Here is a 12,516-nt window from a genome sequence, read left to right as displayed (position 1 = left end):
AATGCTCAAACCACGCCTGTAATTTCTCTGTAATACCATGGACTGCCAACTTGGTAAGTAGCCTCATGTGTGGAACCTTGTCAAGGGCCTTCTGAAAGTCCAAATATACAACATTCACTGATTCACTGCATCCCTTTTATCTACCCTACTTGTAATCTACTCAAAGAATTCCACCAGGTTCATTAGGGCAGGATTTTCCCTGACCATCACTAAGTGTCACCAAGTACTCCATAACCTCATCCTTAACAGTTGACTCCAACATTTTCCCAACCACTGAGATCAGGCTAACTGGAGTATAATTTCCTTTATGCTGCCTTCCTCCTTAAAGAGTTGAGTGACATTTGCAATTCTCCAGTTCTTTGGCACTATGCCAGAATCCAATGATTGAGGTCACACTTGGAGTACTGGGTTTCATTTTGGTTGCCCTGCTACAGAAAAGATGTTATTAAACTGGAAAGAGAGCAGTAAAGTTTTTCAGGGATGTTAACAGGAGTTGAGGGACTGAGTTATGAGAGGTTGGACATGCTGAGATTTTATTCCTTGGAGTGTTGAAGTCTGAGAGGTGATCTTGGAGAGGTGTGTTAAATCATAAAGAGTACAGATAGGGTAAATGCACTGAGTCTTCCCAGAGTTGGGGAGAATCAAAAACTCAAGGGCATGGGTTTATGATGAGGGGAGAGATTTAATCAGAACTTGAGGGGTAATGTTTTTTAACACAAAGAATGAGCTTCCAGAAGTAGTAGTTGAGATGGGTACAGTAACAAATTTAAGAGACAGTTGGACCAAATCAGAATCAGTGGCATGTGATGTGAAATTTGTTAACTTAGCAGCAGCAGTTCAATGCAATACATAATCTAGCAGAGAGAAAAAAATAATAAATAAAACAAAACATAATAATTAAACAAGGAAATCAATTACGTATATTAAATAGATTTAACAAATGTGCAAAAACAGAAATACTGTACTGTATATTGTACACAGTATACTGTACATAGATTGGAAAAAAATTAGAGGATTTGAGCCGGACACTGCAAATAGGACTTGCTTGGATACAGCATCTTGGTCAGCATGGATCAGATGCGCTGAAAGGCCTGTTGCCACACCATGTCTCTATGACTATACTGGTTAAAGAGAATAGTGTATATGAGTACTTGAACTCCAGTGCTGCTGAAGGGTTTTGGTCCGAAACGTCAGCTGTACTCTTTTCCATAGATGCTGCCTGGCCTGCTGAGTTCCTCCAGCATTTTGTGTGTGTTGCTTGGATTCTTGGATTTCCAGCATCTGCAGTTTTTCTCTTGTTTGTACTTGAGTGTGGAGGGTCACCTTCTGAAGGGCACCTTTCTATGTAACTGATCCTGTGGCAGATAGTTGCTGAGTCAGGATCACGTACAGGCCACACTGTTAGATGTGTTTAATTCAAGTTTTCCAGCTGGTGGAATAACCTTAATTAATGGAATTTTTACCTACAGATCAATAGTCCAGCCCTCTGGCTCTAGTCAAATAACAAAGCCACCAGGTAACTGTTTCATAATTACAGTATGTAATGACTTGTTAGATTCTAATAGTAAGCAAGATTGATTTGACATAATATTGAACTCCCTGTCAAAAGTTTTAAATTTTAAAATGTTGCTTTTTGCCAGCTTGTACATAAGATTGAAATAAAGGTCATGCATAGAATCAAAAATGGATGGTATCATAAAGAATCTTAAGTCCCAGGAGGAGGATGCAATCTACTTTAGCTAACTCTCTATGTATTGCTCAATGTAGAGTAAGATGTAGAATGAGATGTATTTCAATTAAAAGTTTCTGTAAATTTGACTGTGAACAATTCATGGTTGTCCTGCTGCCGAAATAAAATTCAGCACTAATTTGCTTCAAATTATGACTTGCTAAGACAGGGAGCTGTGTTTTGTCATAGGCATCTATAGTGGAAGAGGGGTCAATTGGCCCATCTGATTGTGAAGGGCAATTATCCAGACTAATCACACTTTCCAGTTATTGGCCTGTAACCTCATAGGTTCTGAATGTCAGGATGTTTCTCCAGGTATATTTTACATATGGTCATTGTTTCTACCATCACTATCAGTTCAGGTTATGACTTTCACACACTATAGTGAATTTTTTTCCTTCAACTTCCCTCTAATTCTAATAGTATCCTAATTCGTAATCTTCTAATTATTCATGAAGTTGCCCCGAACTTTTCATAGTGTTCTAGCTGTAGTCTGCTTAAGGGTTTTTTTTAACTGAAGCATAACTTCGACATCCTTTGTATCCAGAGGACTAGAATATAAAAGGTCGGCATTTCCGTTATTGATTAATTTCAATGTAATTTGTTATCTCCGTTCCTGGATCACAAAGTGTCCTCGAAGTTCCACAGTTTTAACTTTCCACTGTTTTAAAATGTCTTTTTTAAGGTCCTTGATGGATGATCTTGTATTTGTAGACATTGAAATAGATTTCCCACACTTTTTAAAAAATGTATTATTACTGCTTGCTAGTTCTAGTTTGCTTCTCCACAGTGTATAGTTTCCCTGAGTGCCTTTTGTAATCCAGCATATGTCGTTTTCTGATGTATATATTTAATACAACAGAAATCATAAATAAAGGCCTCAAATAGTTGAGGCACGAAACAAATTGCAAGACACTGGATGTCAGAATTTGAGTGTATGCCTATTATTCTGTGCCTCTCAGTCAAGCTAGCAATAATATGCCTTTGATTCCATGAGCTGCAGTCTTAGTTACAAACTCCTTTTGATGGTTTTCATTGTAAACTGGTGGTTCATATAAATATTAAAATGGCTAAAGATTTTGTACAACATAATGGGTATGAAGAATGCCTGCTAATGTCTGAGGAAATAGAAAGGTGGGAATTTTAGAGTTTAGGAGCTCCTAGCCACCATTAAATGCTGACAAATTCTTTGCTGGTTTCCGGTAATATCCAGTCATGGGCAAATCAGTAAGATCCTTCCTAGGTCTTGCACTCAGTCTGCTCATCTGAATTCAATTGGGCTTTACTGATTACCCAGGCAACAAACTGCATGCCGCTTGCTATTCGCAGATGGTTACCTCATCCAAGGCCTAACACAGGTTTAGCTGAAGTACTCAGTGCAGTGAGAACACCTGGGCTTTTGCTTCCTAATTAAGGCATAGTCCAAACAAGAGCCAGTGAATCCAGAGAAAATGTATGATGATAGGGTTGATTGGTGTGAAGATGCATCTACATCACTGAGTACATGGAGCTTAGAAAAATAGAGGGCTATGGGTAACCCTAGGTAATTTCCAAAGTAAGTACATGTTCAGCACAGCATTGTGGGCCAAAAGGCCTGTATTGTACTGTAGGTTTTCCATGTTTCTGTGTTTCTTATTGCCACCTCAAACACTGTCGCACTAATGGATGCAGTATAGTAGTCATGTCACAAGATTAACAACCTAATTGTCAGAAGTCCTATTCCCCTTCAGATATTTTGAAATGCTATCTGTTGTCCTGGTTCAATATTCCTCCTATATCTAAGTCTAACTTGGATTCATTTGATCAGTAAGGTCCTTTACCAAAGACACCAGGAAAGAGTGCTATATGCAGTCTTGCCAGATCTCAAAATACCTTGGGCAGTGTTTGGATGGGTTTTGTTAAGCCAAGAGTGAATCAGACTTGAACTTGAATGGTAGAACAGTCTCAAAGTCCATTAAGTATTAGAAAGTAATATAGTAAACTTTTCAGGAAGCTAATGATCGTCATGTGAAGTGGAAGTTTCTGAGCAATCTCTGACCATTTGGGTAGTGGTTATCAGAGTTGAGCTCATATTCTAACCCATTCTGTGTTCTTTGTCTTCCGACTTAATATGCTTCCACCGAATACTCGACTCCGGTGGGTCTCTGTCCATCTTATCTGTTTTCCATTGCATCATACAAATTGCTGGAGGAACTAAGCAAGTCTGGCAGCATCTATGGAGAGAACTAAGCAGTCGACATTTCAGGCCAAGGCCATCTTGGCTGGAAACATTGATCATTTCTTTCCCTCCAAGGATGCTGCCTGGCCTGCTGAGTTCCTCCAGCCATTTGTGTGTTGCTCCAGATTTCCAGTATCTATAATCTCTCTTGTCTCCTATTTTCTGTTACCAGTTTATGTTCATTCCTTTGCCAACTCACTTTAATTCCTCCCTAATGTAATGTTGCCCCATGTTCATTCTCTGTCACTTGGCTTTATACGTTGTCCTTTTTTGTGTCTACCGATCAATATCTGGTTTGTTTGCACAGTTAACTTAGCCATTTTATAAAAGTCTTCCAGGTTAACTGTATTAGGAATGACCTATTGAGTAAAATGTCTTTTTCCTCCTGCAGGGCAACATCGATCTGGGATACTAGTCTGCAGATCACCACAATTTCCAGTTTGTTTGGAGCTTGGCTAGGAGCATTTCCTATCCCACTGGACTGGGACAGGCCCTGGCAGGTACAGAATCATTTATAGGAATTTTGTGTAATGCCCTGGTTCATATTTTTACTGTAATGCTATATGTATTTCATTTTAGCAGGTCTGCAAGAACAGCTTGTTTTCAGTTTGCTCCATTTTCAGCTTGTTAGGGTTATTGTTGAAGATAAGAGAAGAGGAGAAATGTGTGCCATCTAATTAGGATGGTTGAATTAAGGGGAGGTTTCTCTGGTGAGGGGTACTAAGGGTCTCGGCCCGAAACGTCGACTGTACCTCTTCCTAGAGATGCTGCCTGGCCTGCTGCGTTCACCAGCAACTTTGATGTATGTAGCCAGTGAATGCAGGCATTTTTGAATTTCTGAAATGGGTAAAAGGATCAACATGAGGCTAATAGTTAATATGCCAAGTTTTAGAGTATAACTAATATATTGTTGTGTAAGAGCTTTAGGAGAATTATGTCTGAAATACATGCATTTATTTGTAAGACATGAATGATTTTAATGCATGATAATTTACACAGAACTAAAAAAAATAACTTGTTCAGCTGGCGGACTTTTTAATGTACAGATTTTCAAATTCAGATCTCCCAAATTGATCCCAGCTCGGGACTCTCACCACCGGGTTCAGGAACAGTTCTTAACCCTCAGCCATCAGGGCCTTGAAACAGTGGGGATAACTTCACTCAACTTTACTGCCCGTGACTGAACTGTTCCCACAATCTATGAACTCACTTTCAAGGACTCTTCGTCTCATGTTCTCGATACTCATTATAACTTTTTTCCTTTTGTATGTGCACCGTTTGTTGTCTTTCGCACATTGGTTGTTTATCCATCCTATTGGGTGCAGTCTTTCATTAATTCTATTACGGTTCTTGGATTTACTGAGTATGCCTGCAGAAAAAAAGAATCTCAGGGTTGTACATGGTGACATGTATATACTTTGATAATAAATTTACCTTGAACTTTGAATTTTGCACTTTGGAGAATTCCATAGAATCATCCTTTTCCAGGATTTAATGGCTTGTCGTATTTAGAGCGTTTGATGGCTCTGGGCCTGTATTCACAGGAATTCAGGAGAATGAGGGGTGACCTCATTGAAGCCTATCAAATATTGAAAGAGCTTAATAGAGTGAATGTGGAGAGGATGTCTCCTATGGTGGGACAGTCTAAGACCAGAGGACACAGCGTCAGAATAGAGGGCATCCTTTTAGAATGGAGATGAGCAGGAATTTCTTTAGCCAGAGAGTGGTAAATCTGTGGAATTCATTGCCACAAGCAACTGTGGGGGGGGGAGGGGGGCAAGTCTTTATGTATATTTAAGGCAGAGGTTGATAGATTCTTGATTGATCAGGGCATGAAGGGATACGGAGAGAAGGCAGGAGATTGGGGCTGAGAGGAAAATTGGATCAGCCATGATGAAATGGCAGAACAAACTCGATGGGCCAAATAGCTTAATTCTGCTATTATATCTCATTATTTCATATTGTTTTTTTATTAACTGCTTAATAACTTAAATATATTATTCACATTTTTAGTAAAAACATTTTTTAATATATCGCTTATCTGACATAATTAAACATCCTAAAATGGTGGTAGTTGTGTTTCTCTTCCACAGAGGGAGCAAGAAGTGTCTGATGGGACAGGAGGTGAGCTCCTTCTGTCAACACAAAGGGCTTCTATGTGCCAAAGAGATTATCAGTGCTGTTCTTATCACTCCTTCTTTTCATTGAGTTGACCTGAATTTCAGGAGTTGGGGACTTGAGGAAAGCCATGAGTGCATCCAAGAACACTTTTCTGTCTGCTTGGTAATCTTCTGTGACAGAGGTTGGAACAGAATATCTGTTTAGGGAGTAATTTGACCCTCATTTTGCAGCATCAGTGACAAACTGATGAGCTTCAAATGAGATTAAATGCACCCAATAAGATCCTTAGTTTGACTTTTGTGTTAGTTTTCTAATAAGTGAAAGAGATCAACTATGAAAGGTCATCAATTCGAGAAAGTCATTTCTGTATGAATGCTGGCTAACCTGCTGAGTGTTTGCTGCATTTTCATTTTATGTCACATTTTTAGTGTGTAAAATATTTTCTAGATGTTAGTTTTCTTTTAATTATGTTGTGTCCTTCATACTACTTATTCTCCAACGATTACAACATCTCCAGACATATCATCCCTGGGTTACAATGCCCAACTGTGGACACCCCTATATATATATATATATATGTGTATGAGCTCCCATGATATCACTAAATTCAAAGGTCCATATGAAATTAGGTTTTTTTCATACAAATGGCAGAAATAGTTTTCTTTCTGCACTTTCAGTGATTACTCTTTCTTATCAGCTTTGTGTGCTTTTGATGCTATTCATTACAATACTATTGAGATATGCTTGCCATCTGAGTGATTTTTGTTCATTTTCTGACTTGTAGACAAAATTTACTTTTGGACTTCAGTGAAAACAGAATCAGTTTGTCAGCCTGTAGAGTCAGTGCGAGAACATGTGCCAAATCTGGGTATAGTCTATGCCTCAGAATGTCACTGGTGCTGGCACAATTGAACTAAGACTTCAGCTAGTAATTGTGTTCAACTGACTATCAGTCTCCCTTTTTAATGTACTGAAGTGAATAGTGATACTGAAGTGAGTATCACTGCCCTCCTCACTGAATCATTGACAAAGAAGGCAATTTGTGACAGAGGTCCTGCAATTTTGTTCTATAACTCCAGGTATCCACTGTTTGACATTGGTCTAACAACTGCCAAAGAATATATTTGAATTTAACAATAAATTTTCTCTTGAAGGTAGATGTAGAATTTTAGCATTGATATCTGAACATGTATTTAATGCAGTGGAGTCTGAACCCAATCTAATGGGATGCTCCTTCCTTTATCTGAGTGTAGCCACTCTGCGATACTAGTTTATGAATTAATGCATTTCACAGAGGGCACAACATTAAACTAGGAGGCTCTATGAATGAATCTGTTCTGTAGTTGATTTGGCACTTTCTGGAGGAGAAGCTGTGAAAGTGCTACTCTGGGAGAGGTTCCAGAGAATTGGAGGGTTGCAGATGTTGCTCCCTTATTCAAGAAAGGGAGTAGAGATAGCCCGGGAAATTATAGATCAGTGAGTCTTACTTCAGTTGGTAAGGTGATGGAGAAGATCCTGAGAGGTAGGATTTATGAACATTTGGAGAGGCATAATATGATTGGGAATAGTCAGCATGATTAGATTAGATTAAACTATGAGGACACTCAGTCCTCGTTTATTGTCATTTAGAAATGCATGCATTAGAAAATGATACAATGTTCCTCCAGAAAGATATCACAGAAACACAGGACAAACCAAGACTAAAACTGACAAAACCACATAATTATAACATATAGTTACAAAAGTGCAAAGCAATACTGTAACTTGATAAAGAGCAGACCATGGGCACGGTAAAAGAAGTCTCAAGTCGCGATAGCCCCATCATCTCACACAGACGGTAGAAGGGAGAAACTCTCCCTGCCATGAACTCCAAGCGCCGCAAACTTGCCGATGCTTTGGAAGCATCCGACCGCAGCTGACTCTGAGTCCGTCCAAAAACTTCGAGCCTCTGACCGGCCCTCTGACACCGAGCACTGAGCACCATCTCTGCCGAGCGCTTCGACCCCGCCCCGGCCGCCGAGCAGCAAGCAAAGCCGAGGACTCGGGGCCTTCCTCTCCGGAGATTCTGGATCACACAGTAGCGGTGGCAGCGAAGCAGGCATTTCAGAAGTTTCACAGATGTTCCTCTGTGCTCTCAGGTCTGTCTCCATCATATCAGGTTTGTGCACGGCACCCTACTTGACAGATACAGATATCATTCACCGGAGTGGCCGCTGCAAGCTGCGTTGCGCCGCCATCTTCTCCTCCATCTTTGAGTTTGTCAAAGGCAGGTTGTGCCGTACGAGCCTGATTGAATTTTTTGAGGATGTGACTAAAGGCATTGATGAAGGTAGAGCCGTGGATGTAGTGTGTATGGATTTCAGTGGGGATTTGATAGGTACCCCATGCAAGGCTTATTGAGAAAGTAAGGAGGCATGGAATCCAAGGGGACCTTGCTTTGTGGATCCAGATTTGGCGTGCCCACAGAAGGCAAAGAGTGGTTGTAGATTGATCATATTCTGCTTGAAGGTCAGTGACCGGTACTGTGCCTCAGGGATCTGTTCTGGGACCCCTACTGTTTGTGATTTTTATAAATGACCTGGATGAGGAAGTGGAGGGATGGGTTTGTAAATTTGCTGATGACACAAAGGTTGGGGGCATTGTGAATAGTGTGGAGGGCTGTCAGAGGTTACAGCGGGACATTGATAGGATGCAAAACTGGGCTGAGAAGTGGCAGATGGCATTCAACCCAGATAAGTGTAAGGTGCTTTATTTTGGTAGGTCAAATGTGATGGAAGAATATAGCATTAATGGTTAGACTCTTGGCAGTGTGGAGGATCAGAGGGATCTTGGGGTCTGAGTCCATAGGACATTCAAAGCTGCTGCGCAGGTTAGCTCTGTGGTTAAGAAGACATATGGTGCATTGGCCTTCATCAACCGTGGGAATGAGTTTAAGAGCCGAGAGGTAATGTTGCAGCTATATAGGACCCTGGTTAGACCCCAGTTGGAGTACTGTGCTCAATTCTGGTTGCCTCATTACAGGAATGATTTGGAAACCATAGAAAGGGTGCAGAGGAGATTTACAAGAATGTTGCCTGGATTGGGGAGCATGCCTAATGAGAATAGGTTGAGTGAACTCGGCCTTTTCTCCTTGGAGTGATGGAGGATGAGAGATGACCCTGTTAGAGGTGTACAAAATGATGAGAGACATTGATCGTCAGAGGCTTTTTCCCAGGGCTGAAATGGCTAGCACGAGAGGGCATAGCTTTAAGGTGCTTGGAAGTAGGTACAGAGAAAATGTCAGGGGTAAGGTTTTTACGCAGAGAGTCGTGACTGTGTGGAATGGGCTGCTGGTGGCGGTGGAGGAGGCGGAAACGATAGGGTCTTTTAAGAGACTCCTGAATAGGTACATGGTGCTTAGAAAATAGTGGGCTATGAGTAAGCCTAGGTAGTTCTAAGGTAAGGACATGTTTGGCACAGCTTTGTGGGCCACAGGGCCTGTATTGTGCTATAGGTTTTCTATGTTTCTATGTAACATTCGTAACATGACAGCATGGAAAGAAGTACTTGCATCGCTTCAAAGTGTCAGCATAAGACATAGGAGTAGAATCGGGACAGTCGGCCTACTCAGTCTACTCTGCCATTCAATCACAGTTGATTAATTATCCCTCTTGACCCCATTTTCCTGCCTTTTTCCCTATAACATTTGACGCCTTGACTAATCAAGAACCTATCAACCTTCGCTTTAAATGTACACAATGACTTGGCCTCCAGAGTCTTCAGTGGCAACGAATTCTACAGAATCGCCATCCTCATCTCCATTCTAAATGGACGTATATCTATTCTGAGGCTGTGACACTCTGTTCCCTTGACCTCTTTCTCCCCCCACCATACTCCAAGTGAGGTCTGACCAATGCCTTTAAAGCCTCAGCTTTATATTGTTGCTCATATTCAAAATGAATGCTAACATTACATTTCCCTTCCTTACCACCAACTCAACCTACAAGTTAACCTTTGGGGAATCCTGCACAAGGACTCCCAAGTCCCTTTGCACCTCTGATTTTTGAATTTTCTCCCCATTTAGAAAATAGTCTGTCTATTATGACAATCCACTTCTCTACACTATATTCCATCTGCAACTTCTTTGCCCGTTCTCCCAATCAGTTCCGGTCCTGTAGACTTTCTGCTCGCTCAACACTACCTGCTCCTTGACATATCTTTGTATCACCTGCAAACTGGGCCACAGTGCCTTCAAATCCGCCATCAAATTCATTGAAATACAAGTTGAAAAGAAGCCATTCCAATGCCAATATTCTGGAACACCACTAGTCACTAGCAGTTAATCGGAATTGTCCACCTTTTTACCCCACTCTTTGCCTTCTGCTAGTTAGCCAATCTTCTCTCCATGCTAGTATCTATCCCGCAATATTGGTTCTTACCTTATTCAGCAGGTTCATGTATGGCACCTTGTCAATGGCCCTCTGAAAATCCAAGTAAACAACATCCACTGACTACCTTTTTGTCTCTCCTACCTGTTACTAAATGAATTCCTACAGAAATTCCTCTTGAAACCATGCCAACTTTGGCCTACTTTATCTTGTGCTTCCAAATACTCTGAAACCTCATCCTTAATAATGGACTCCAACATCTTCTTAACCACTGAAGTCAAGCTTACTGGGGTATAATTTCTTTTTATTCTGCCTCCCTCCTTTCTTAAAGAGTGGAGTGATGTTTGCAATTTCCTAGTCCTCCAGAGCTGTTCCTGAATCTAATGTTTCTTGAAATATCATTACTAATGCCTCCACAATCTTATCAGCTACCTCTATCAGAACCCTGGGGTGTAGTCCATCTGGTCCCGGTGACTTACCTATCTTCAGACCTTTCAGCTTCCATATTGCCTATTCCTTAATAATAGCAACTGCACTCACTTCTGTCCCTGACCAGGCTTGAATTTCTGGCATACTGCTAGTGTCTTCCACAGTGACAAATGACACAAAATACATTTTCCAGTGGTCCAAAATCTACTCTTGCCTCCCTTACTCTTTTTATATTTCTGGGAAAAAATGCTTTTGGTGTCACCTTTTATATTATTGGCTAGCTTGCCTTTATATTTGATTATTTTATCTCCTTGTGGATATGGAGCAAACTGGAAATTGTTTAAATTTTGTGTAATTTTGCTTTGTGAGTAGATTGTCTTTGGCATATCCACTCCAACAATTTAAAATAATTTGACTAAACTCCCAAACCGTATTGACCGACACAGAATTCTTCACAGATGAGAATTCTTGGCAGTTTTCCTTTGGAAAATAAGGACTCCAGAGACGTGCATTTTGGATTGTTTTGAACTTGAAAAGCGCTGTTCTGCTGTCTGTAACGTTATCCATATTCAAGTATGTAAGAGCTGGCATTGGTACTTGTTAGAAACCTGGAAACAAAGAACACCTACAGCACAATACAGGCTCTTTGGCCCACAAAGCTGGGCTGAACGTGCACTTACTTTAGAAATTACCTAGGGTTACCCATAGCCCTCTGTTTTTCTAAACCCCATGTATCTATCCAGAATTCTCTTAGGACACCCTAATGTATCTGCCTCTATCACTGTTGCCGGCAGCCCATTCCATGCACCTTAAAACTGTTCCCTCTAGTGATAGCCATTTCAGCCCTGGGAAAAAGCGTCTGACTATCCACACGATCAATGTCTCTCATCATTTTGTACACCTCTAACAGGTCATCTCTCATCCTCCATCACTCCAAGGAGAAAAGGCCAAACTCACTCAACCTATTCTCATAAGGCATGCTCCCCAGTCCAGGCTACATCCTTGTAAATCTCCTCTGCACCCTTTCTATGATTTCCTCATTCTTCCTGTAGTGGGGCAACCAGAACTGAGCACAGTACTCCAGGTGGGGTCTGACCAGGGTCCTATATACCTGCAACATTACCTCTCGACTCTTAAACTCAATCCCACCATTGACGAAGGCCAATGCACCGTATGCCTTCTTAACCACAGAGTCAAACTGCACAGCAGCTTTGAGTGTCCTATGGACTCGGACCCCAAGATCCCTCTGATCCTCCACACTGCCAAAAGTCTTACCATTATTGCTATATTCTGCCATCATATTTGACCTACCAAAATGAACCACCTCACACTTATCTGGGTTGAACTCCGTCTGCCACTTCTCAGCCCAGTTTTGCTTCCTACCAATTTCCTGCTGTAACCTCTGACAGCCCTCCACACTATCCACAACACCCCCAACCTTTGTGTCATCAGCAAATTCACTAATCCATCCCTCCACTTCATCATCCAGGTCATTTATAAAAATCACGAAGAGAAGGGGTCCCAGGACAGATCCCTGAGGCACATCACTGTTCACCGACCTCCATGCAGAATATGACCTGTCTACAACCACTCTTTGCCTTCTGTGGGCAAGCCAGTTCTGGATCCACAAAGCAATGTCCCCTTGGATCCCA

The 12,516-nt window shown here is 41.2% G+C and overlaps 1 protein-coding gene across 1 annotated transcript in view; it reads left to right on the top strand.

Annotated features, from left to right (window-relative positions):
• The window catches only part of pigf (phosphatidylinositol glycan anchor biosynthesis, class F), a 68,197-nt gene that overhangs the window by 30,021 nt on the left and 25,660 nt on the right, over nt 1-12,516 (top strand). The window contains exon 4 of the mRNA XM_063055675.1: nt 4,339-4,447. Within this exon, the coding sequence (XP_062911745.1) occupies nt 4,339-4,447 (109 nt within the window). The remainder of the gene's footprint in view (nt 1-4,338; nt 4,448-12,516) is intronic.

The sequence above is a fragment of the Mobula hypostoma genome, chromosome 8 (assembly GCF_963921235.1).
Source record: "Mobula hypostoma chromosome 8, sMobHyp1.1, whole genome shotgun sequence".
NCBI lineage: Eukaryota > Metazoa > Chordata > Chondrichthyes > Myliobatiformes > Myliobatidae > Mobula > Mobula hypostoma.
Note: the sequence above shows the minus strand (reverse complement) of the source record. Positions and strands in the feature narration are given on the sequence as shown.